The 9,815-nt window shown below is 41.9% G+C and overlaps 1 protein-coding gene across 1 annotated transcript in view; it reads left to right on the top strand.

Moving 5' to 3' along the window:
- Positions 1-1,954: 1,954 nt before the first annotated feature.
- The window catches only part of PCM1 (pericentriolar material 1), a 39,992-nt gene continuing 32,131 nt past the window's right edge, over positions 1,955-9,815 (top strand). The window contains exons 1-6 of the mRNA XM_066316923.1: positions 1,955-2,223; positions 5,514-5,645; positions 6,246-6,491; positions 7,612-7,884; positions 8,401-8,571; positions 8,747-8,863. Coding sequence (XP_066173020.1) covers positions 5,550-5,645; positions 6,246-6,491; positions 7,612-7,884; positions 8,401-8,571; positions 8,747-8,863 — 903 coding nt within the window. The 5' untranslated portion in view covers positions 1,955-2,223; positions 5,514-5,549. The remainder of the gene's footprint in view (positions 2,224-5,513; positions 5,646-6,245; positions 6,492-7,611; positions 7,885-8,400; positions 8,572-8,746; positions 8,864-9,815) is intronic.

Genomic DNA, 9,815 nt, shown 5'->3' with positions numbered 1-9,815 from the left:
TAATGATGCTATAAGCTCATACTGTGCTAAGGAAAATAAGCAGTTATGACATATAAGGGATTACATTAAAATACTGCATTCTTACTGAAACATACTGAAGTTAATTTGATTTTTTTTTCCTGAACAAAGTAGTATTTTTATCAATGTAAATTCATTGTTGTTGTTGTTTTTTTTTTTTCCTGTTTTTGGGGTTTTTTTTTTTTTTTTTTTTTTTTTTTTTTTTTTTTTTTTTTTTTTTTTTTTTTTTTTTCCTGCGGGAAACAATAGGAATGAAGGAGCTGTATTTCAAGAATAAGAGTCAGCAAAAAAAAAAAATTATTGTCATTGTACTAAGGGCAGTATTTTCTCTTAAATTCTGCCTCCACCTGCCATGCTGTGGGATATTTGTCACAGCAACAATAGAAAACATATTGTCAACAGCAACACTGCCAATAGTGATGAATATCCAGACATATCTGAGTTCAGAAAAACAGGACATGAGTTAAACATGTAATAAAATGCTGATAAACTAATTTATTAGCTGCAGAATTGCAGTGGAGATGGATAATATATATCCATCACACAGAGAGCTGCCATCAAACTGTCGTAGGTTGTTTTCAAAGTTATTTCAATTGTGGCTTTGCAGCCAAGTAGCTCATGGTAGAAATGGGAGAAAGATTCTGCTCACCTCTTTCATTCATCCAGTATTGCCCAGAACTGTTTCTTTGATATGGGGGAAATGTGCTGGAGCTAACAAAATTACTGTTATTGCAACATCTTTATTTTGACGCTTTGCCAATTATTGAGTTCCTTTTCTAGATGACAGATAAATTAATGCGTCATTGAAAAGGATTCATGTATTCTTTTTTGTCTCTCTTTCTTTAGCAAAATACATTATACATATATACATTAGACTTACACTACAACATATTAGAATAAGTCCTAATTTGGGAGAGATGGGGACTAACCACATTTCCATGCTGTACCAGGAGAATGTTTCTCTAGCAGGATCAATTGTGAGGCCTATGTGAACACTTAAGTGTTTTTGCTTTAGAAAGTCATTGTCATGTAAATGGTGAAAATGCTGGGTTTTTCCATTTGGACAATGGAAGGTGATAGAAAGGATACCAGCCTCACTGAAATAAAATTCCTGAGTGTGTTCTCCAAGTCCAGTCCCCTGAAGGAGTGACACCTTGCTGGTGTTGGGAAGAAAGAAGCGTATTCTCTAATTCCAATAACTACTGTGGTTAAATACCAAGCACAGCACACAAGATTTTACGCACAACTATTGTTTTTAAATGCCAAACCCTCTATTTTGTATTTTTTTCCCTCAAAGGAAAGTATAAACAACCTAGATGCGTAAACTCCATGCCACAAATCAAACACGCTGAGGGCTGACAGGAACAGAGTACTCCATGCTGCTCCAAACGAAGGCAAAAGCTGATCCTTGTTCACACTCAGGGTTTTGACGCGATTTTACTCGTCTTCCAATCAGTCAAAATCATTTACAGAGTTCATCGCCGTTTTGGTATTTTATTTTGTATGAAAAACTCGCTCGGCGATTCCCCGCCGGCCTCACAACTGCCCGGGATGCGCCTCAGCCCCGTCACGGGGCGGGGCCGTGCCCTGAGTGGAAAACTACCGCTCCCAGGAGGCACCGCGGCCGGCCCTGGGGCGCCGCGCCCCGGCACCCCGCGCAATGCACCTTGGGAGTTGGAGTTTCTTCGCCCACCGCCGGCCCTGGGGCGCCGCGCCCGCGCAATGCACCTTGGGAGTTGGAGTTTCTTCACCCACCGCCGGCCCTGGGGCGCCGCGGCCCCGCGCAATGCACTTTGGGAGTTGGAGTTTGTTCGCCCACCGCTCCTCTCCGCCCGCCCCACCGGTGGCTCGGGGGGTCCTCGGGCGCCCCGCGGTCCGGTCGGGCGGGGCTCGCGCTGCGCGGAGGGGCGTGGGCGGGCGGAGGTGACCCGGTAACGGCGAGTGTCCGCCCGTCCGTCCGTGTCTGTATCCCTCCGCCAGGGACCGCCCCCCGCGCCCCCAGCGGAGTGGCGGCCAAGATGGCGGCGGCGGCTGAGGCGGCGGCGCCGTGAGCGCTTTCGCCAGCCCCGTCCCGCCGCGCCGGGCCGAGCGAGGCCGCGCCGCTCCTCCGCTGCCCGAGGGCGAAACGTTCGTCCGGGCAGCCCCGCGAGCGGCGGCCGGCTGTGGAGGAGGAGCCAGGCCGGGTGACCTCCCCTCCGGCGCGGGGTGAGCCGCCTTCTCCTGCCCGTCGCGGGGCGCGCCGTCCCTTCCCGTCTTTTCCCGTCCCTTTCCCCTGGCGGCGCGGCGCGGTGAGGGCCCGGAGGCAGGCGCGGGGCGGCGGGCTGTGCGGGCCCTCGCTCAGCGCAGGGCGCCTTCCCCGCTCTCCAAGGAGACGCCGCCGCCTTGGCGGCGCTGCAGGCGCCCTGAGCCGGGCCCGCCTACCCACACAGCCCGCGGGTCGGCGCCGGGAAGGAGCGGCATCCCGGGATCCCGGGCAGCGAGCGCAGCCGCCGGGACACCGCTCGCTCAGCGCCCCGCTGGCCAGCACCAGACCCGCGGGATCGGAGCGGTCGGGAGGCTGCGGGCCCTGGAGGTGCCGGGCACACCGCCCCAACCGGGCTCCGTGAGTGTCCGCTGCGGCAGGAGAGCGTGTGCTCGCTTGGCTGCTCCTGTGTGGTGATACCGTCTGGTTTGCTTTTAATGAGTTAATGCCCGGTGAGGAGAGCGTGTCTTAAAAAAAGTCTTAAAAATGTCTTAAAAAGCTGAACTTAAAATGAGATGTTTGACCCTCCCCTCTTCAGCCTTTATGGTGTTCTAATGGCTTTTTTGCGACTTTGTTTTCCGTTTAAATTTGTATTTAATTTTCAAAAGTTTTCTTTTAGCAGTATTAGGTGCTCTAGAGAGCTCCTGCATTCACATGAATGCTGTAGGAGGAAATTCTCCAGAGCATCTTTGCTGTAGAAAAAATCTCTTTGAAGTGCATACCTTTGTTTGGTTTGCATGTTAGGTAATGTTTCTGTGCAATCTACATATTGCAGAATATGCTTTGACTCTAATCTTACGTGTTTTGCCTGTAATTCTACGTGTCATCTGAAGCTAGTATTTCTGTAGAAGGTATACTTGAAAGTCTTCTTTTTCCCTCAAAACCCTGGTAAAGGTTGTAAGGCAGTAGACACACGCTCAAAACCTTTTATACAGATCTTATGACTTGCAAGAGCCTGAAATGGACCATGGATTGCTGTAACTACCTGGGAGGATAATGGGAAGGTAAAAAAGCTTTTAGAAGAGGATTTTTTGTAGAAATAGGTGGTGAAGTGAAAAAAAAGAAAAAAAATGCATATTGGTGAAATGTGTGTGTGGAAGTGGAAAGCAAACTTCATGTGGGAGAAGAAAAAACCTACCTGAACCTGTTTGTGTTTTTCAGCTGAGTTAAAGAGGTAAAATACCATCAGAGCTCTCTGACCTTAAACTTGCTTGATTATAGTCATTTGCAGGTATCAAAGTCTTAGGAATGGTTAGAAACTTTCTTTTTGGGAAGGGCACAGTTCTGTTAGAACACTTTAAAATCCATTGGCTGGAAATAATGAAGATGCTGTTATTTTTGAGCTGTATTTATCAGGGCATGTTGGTGTATGCCCAGTCTCCTTGTTTCAGAGTTCTGTTATTGAGAATATTCCATCTGGGGCAGTGAATTTACTTCAGAGGTAATGAGAGTCTCCTACTGCAAAGATAGTTGAGAGCAGGTTTTGTGAAAGTTTCCAAAGAAATAAATGGGAGTAGTTACTTGTGTTATGTAAAGATGAGTACTGCCACTTCTTTTTACAGTGGAAGTTAGGGAAAAACTACTTTTGCTATGGTTTTAGTGGAATTATATAACATGCTGAGGAGACAGCGTACAGAATTGGACTGTAAACCCAGATGGCCTCTAATCTTCCTCATTATGCCCAGTGACAGGTCAGGAGACAGTGTCTGCTGAAATGTTGGCTCTTAGGCATCTACAGAGAAAAACAGTTTATCTGCAACTGAAGAAAGTTCTTTAGAACCATGGCTAGTTTTAAACTGGTATACATTTTAAAAAATACTTTTGTTTTGAATGCTTGTGAATTTTAGCATGAGCTTCTCTGTGAACTTCTTATAGGATGCTTGTGTTTCTACATGAAAATGAGCAAAATGTGAAAGGACATGATGTTCTAATTTTCTGACTGAATCAGACATTACCTGAGAGTAACATACAGTTTTTGAATAGCATACAGTTAGGAAGTTTATACAGTTCTAAAGGTGTTTGAGTTTCTTTTTTTTTTTTTTTAATTCTGGTATTATTTGTTGGCCATCTACAGGTGAACTGGGAACTACAGATGGTTCTCTCCTGTGTGATTTTGATTAAATCCTCTACCTGAGCAAGGTAGGTATACAGGACAGCCTTTACATTTAGTTCAAGGTTAATCTCTTTTTCTTTCTGGAACTGATATTTTAAAAATCCCTCAAACTTCTTAGATGCTTCCTAATCTTTAGTTTGGGGTGATTTCTTCACCTGCATTCTCTGAAAATTAGTAGTAGATAGTTGCAGTCAAATGTTGAGAAAGTGGTTCCTATTGGCTTCTGTATTTTTATTTTTTCAGTAAGCATAGGATTATGTCCTAACATAGTGGTGGAAGCTAGAAAAAGTAAATCTCTGCAAGACTGCTTTTCTTCTGCATCTGTTACAGTTCTTAGGGAAAGTTTGTAGCCTGCTGCCATGGAATTGTGCCAGCAGCACTTAACAAATATAGTTCTTCATCTTTTGGAACAGGCTAATCTAATTTTACTCTCATAAAGGAATACTTCAACAATTTTTTTTTATTTGTAATGTCAAAAAAAGAAGTGAAAATGAAAAAACTTTGAGCATTCAAGTTGCTTTGTGCTGCACAGAGTGACACTGATGGAGAGCAGCAAAGCTCTATGAAATCCACATTATTTTATTTGGTTTTGGTAGAAACCAAATGTATGCAGGTCATACATTGCTTAAACTGCTTAATGTGTGGTAATGAAAGTAAAAGTCCTTTCACCAATGTCCGTTTTCCTTGTGTTTTTTCAGGTGTGTCATTCAGTACTCTGTTGTCAGCATCTCAGGATTAAAATGAATGTGAAAATTTGGTATACTGGGTCTCCAAATTCACTTCTTGTATCAATGACTTTGGGAATGTAGGCCTGAGGAATTACACAGCAGCCTTTCTGAGGGCTGTATAGTTTGTTTTAAAGTGAGGACAATTGAAACCCTCAAAAGATAAAAACTTTCTTTCCTAGATCAGAGGTTAAAAGCCCCAAACCCACAACTACTATTTCTTTATTTTTTAATGCCGGTTTCTGTGTTCTTCTCATTGATACATTTGTAGTAACACAGGGTAGTAAATGAGGAGTTCAGTTTCCTAAGCAGCTTTATGTTTGTGTATTATAATGAATAAGTAGTTGTCCTCTCAGATCACGAATTTTTAAAATATTCTGCGTGTACTGTCGTTAATACAGCACATTTCTTTCAGCTCCTTCCTGTAGATTGCTGTTACTGATCACTTGCCATGGCAGCAGGAGGTGGTCCCTTTGAGGAAGGCATGAATGACCAGGACCTGCCCAGCTGGAGCCACGAGAGCCTTGACGACCGGCTGAACAACACGGTAAAGTGACACTTTCCTTTCTGCTGCCACTTGGTGCTGCACGTTGGAATTGCCAGCTGCGTTCTGTTAGTGGCAGGTAACAAAGCAAACCCCAAAGCCTCGTCCTGCAGGGCTTTGCATCCAGTACAGCTTTTCCTGGAAAACCCGAGGTAGATGTAAGCAAGCAATGGGTATAATTCAGATTGTGAGGTCTGTAGAGGTATTTATGGCAAAATGTGGGTAAATAAAGGAGCTACACACAAAAGCATTGTAGGTGACGTGAATGTGAAAGCTAAGAAGTTCTGAAACCTTAAAAGTGAAGGAGATCTCAGCAAAGAAGAAACACACATCTTGAGCTTCATTTGAAATTAATTTAATGCATTTAGGATGAAACGGATTTAAAATTTCCTGACAAGCTGTTTTTAATTATGCAGTGGAGAAAATTTTATTTTGTGAAGTGACATTTGCTGTAGAAAACTTAGTGCATATTTCAATGTGGCTTGCTGAAATGGAAATAAACTCTCTCACAGAACGCAAACATTTGATTTTTGTCTGGACAACAAATGTGTTTTTTGTGTGGATAACCAATACGATTTTTTGTTCTCTCTCCTTCCCCTTAAGGACTGGGGAGGTCAACAGAAGAAAGCAAACAGATCTTCAGAAAAAAACAAGAAAAAGCTTAGTGGGGAAGGTGAAACGAGACTTACTAATGACATCTCTCCAGAATCTTCACCTGGAACAGAACGACGGAAGACCAGAACTTCCCACAGCTTTCCTCACGCTCGATACATGACTCAGATGTCTGTTCCAGAGCAGGCTGAGCTAGAAAGGCTTAAACAAAGAATAAACTTCAGTGATCTGGATCAGGTTTGTGTGAATACTAGCTCCCACTAGAAACATGACTTCAAAATGCATTCTGTTATATCTTACTAAAGTGACTGATGAGTAAAGAATCCTTTCCTAAGTGATCAGAGTTAAAAAAACCCTTTTAGGCGCCATGACAACCAAATCAAAATTCTAGTTTTGAACTTCAGGAAATAAGGGAAAGTTCAGGACCGTGGCTTTCCTCTGTGTACTGTCTTTACTTTCTTGCTCTCAGCCATTAAATTCCTTTGTCCTCAGAGCAGTATTTCTTACTCATTGTACTTGTGCCCCACTTGGAAATAGCTGTTACCTTATTTTGAAAGTCTGTGTTTGAACTGCCAGTTTGTGATCCTGAACATTGTTACCCTTGTGCATTAAGCAGAGGAGTATCATTAAAAACTGCTCCTCAGTAGAGCGGAGAGTTTTATGGCACAGATTCTTGAGCCATAGCTACTCTTCTGGAAACACATCACATTCATCCTTCCCTTGTCCAAAACTAAGGAAAAGTATGAGGGATTCATTCTTTTGGAACAAGACATAAAATTGTGTTAACAGTCTCAGAACAGAGGCTAGTTCATCTTTACCAAAGGTTGATGGTGACTTCTTCAGTTGTGAAGATTCTTTCCAGTGTGATTAATTGTGTTGACTTACAGTTTAAGGGCTGGGCATAACTTCCTCCTCAAATGTGTGTTAGGGCAACACGTTTCTATTCACAAGGTTTTAAAGAAAAGCTGAAGTCCTGAGGTATTATATTCTGCACAGGAATACGTTGCTCTTTTATTACTGTTGTTTTCTCAAGTGTACCTGGATAAGTAGAATGCCTTTTGCTACAGTAAAGGTTGAGGTCACTGAAAATATGAGGAAATAAATTCTGAGAAACTACAGAACATTTTTGCTTCTCATTGTTCTGGGAGCGTGGATCTGCTTTCTGAAAACTTAATGGCAAAAAAATCGTTGGCATTTTCTTCAGTTAACTTTTGACCAGTTGGTGACTGATTAAATCACTGTAAAATCAGTCTAAGAATACTGTAGAGGTAGTAATACAAGCAGGGAAACTAAGCACTGTGGAGAACATGTTGGATGAAAAAATAAAGCAATTGTTCTTTCTTTTGTTTGTATATAGAGAAGCATTGGAAGTGATTCTCAAGGCAGGGCAACGGCCGCTAATAACAAACGTCAACTTAATGAAAACAAAAAACCATTCAACTTCCTGTCGCTGCAGATTAACACTAACAAAAGCAAAGATCCTGCCTCAGGTTCCCAAAAAAAGGAAAGTGGGGTATCAGCACAGTGTAAAGAGTTGTTTGGAGCTGCTCTGAGCAAGGATTTCTTGCAGAATTGTCAAGCGTCTGCTCAAGAAGATGGAAGGGGAGGACAAACGATGGATAGTAGCCAGGTATTTACACAGCCTATAAAGTCTGCAAAATATTGACTCTTAATCTTCAGTGCTGCTTTCTAAATTGCTTCAAAGCGTAGATCTTTTTTGGGAGTATTTAACTCTCTGCTCTTCTGAAGCTTGAAGAAAACGTGAAGCCAAACTTAATCGTCTGCCGTTCTTTAGAAATCTGCTTGTTGGTAACAGAAGTAATAATAATTTTCATTTTAGAGGTTGATTCCCTTTTATATGGTTGCAGAAGGTGCTCTCACAGTTGGCTCAGTTGATGAGCTCAGTTGTGCTTAGCCTGTGCTGACCAGAAGCCCTGTGCTTCAGCCTTGCAACTTCCCGCATGCATAAATCTGTCCTTCCAAAGGCTGCTGACTTTGAACCACTCGTGGAGGAGTGCTCATAGGAGTGAAAGTACTAACCTGTCTCCCTTTCATTGCTCCTTTGCTGTTGCTATCACTGTGTCTTGTGCATTGAATACGTTGCAGTTGTAGCTGAATGCATTCAGTAACTTCAGTGTCTTTGCAGATTGTGAGCAGACTAGTTCAGATTCGCGACTATATTGCTAAGGCCAGCTCCATGCGGGATGATCTTGTAGAGAAAAATGAGAGATCGGCCAATGTTGAGCGTTTGTCACACCTTATAGATGACCTTAAAGAGCAGGAGAAATCCTATCTGAAATTTTTGCAAAAGATGCTTGTAAGTTTGGGAACGTAACGTGTTTGTTTCTGCTCTGTAAGCTTTCTTTAGGAGTTGACCGTTTATGTTTTGATGGTGCTGCTGAGGGTGTTGATTTTGGTATGTAGTTCCTTCCATGATTCATTTTTACTGCCCCCTTATATAGCTTTTGATTTGTGCCAATGAAATATTTCAGGCTAGAGAAAATGAGGAGGATGATGTTCGGACTATAGATTCAGCTGTGGGATCTGGTTCTGTAGGTGAGAGCACATCGCTAAACATTGATGTGCAGTCTGAGGCTTCAGATACCACGGTAAGCTGCCTTTTAGTAATTAAGGTAGAAATGAGGGCTTCTTTTATTGTTTTGTTTTTTTTTTTTTTTTTTTATGGATCTTACGATAGTGTCATAATCTGCAGTTCAATTTAAAAATGGTAAATCCCCATGTGCTTCGTTCAGGAGGTGTCCATGCATGTGTGGATTTATTTTTTTAATATGAGGAAAAAAATTATTCTGTCACAAAGTAACCTAAAGAATCTTTTAAATCTTTATTTTTTCTTCAAAGTACAATGAAGAATTAAATGTGTACTTTGGGCAGAGAATTCCCTGACTTGCTGTAGGAAGAAATCCCTTTCTATACAATTTTTCATCTCTTGATTTGTTTCTGTTAGTGGGGAAAATTTTGGGGGTGTTGGGAGGGTTAGAAATGTGTCATTAGTGGGCCATTGTCCAAACATCTTAGTGATACAACAGAAGTATTGACCTAACACAGAAGTTTCTCTCGTTTCTTAAAAAGATGGGCACCTCTTTAGAAAATGTGTGCTGAGTTTAGTGCTGAGATAAACAGTCCAATTGTCCTTTCTATTTATAAAAGCTTAAAAAAAAAAAAAAACCCCACAAAAAACATGGTAAACATATCTTGTAGTAGATACAAAAGCATTTTAATAACTTAAGTTTTGTGTCTTCTGTTCTATTACACTGAGGAAAAGTACCATACAGCAGGTGCTCTTTCTGGCCAGTTAGCACACTGAATGTCCTATGGATAAGGAGAATTTACCTGCTTGGAAATAAAACAGTTAAAACATTAAGAAGCTTTTGTAATTATTTCTAGCTTTATAAGAACTCTTTCTATCCCTGTAAAGAAATAAAATTATAGACAAGGAAGATGCACTTTTAACTTTAAAAAAAATGGAAAATGTAGAAAGACAGGTGTGTTTTTTAAGTATCCGTGTAAACTTGCATTTGTCTTAATATTTGCAAAATTTGC

This window comes from Sylvia atricapilla, chromosome 4 (assembly GCF_009819655.1).
Source record: "Sylvia atricapilla isolate bSylAtr1 chromosome 4, bSylAtr1.pri, whole genome shotgun sequence".
Taxonomy (NCBI): Eukaryota; Metazoa; Chordata; class Aves; order Passeriformes; family Sylviidae; genus Sylvia; species Sylvia atricapilla.
This window is presented reverse-complemented; position numbering and strand designations above follow the sequence as displayed.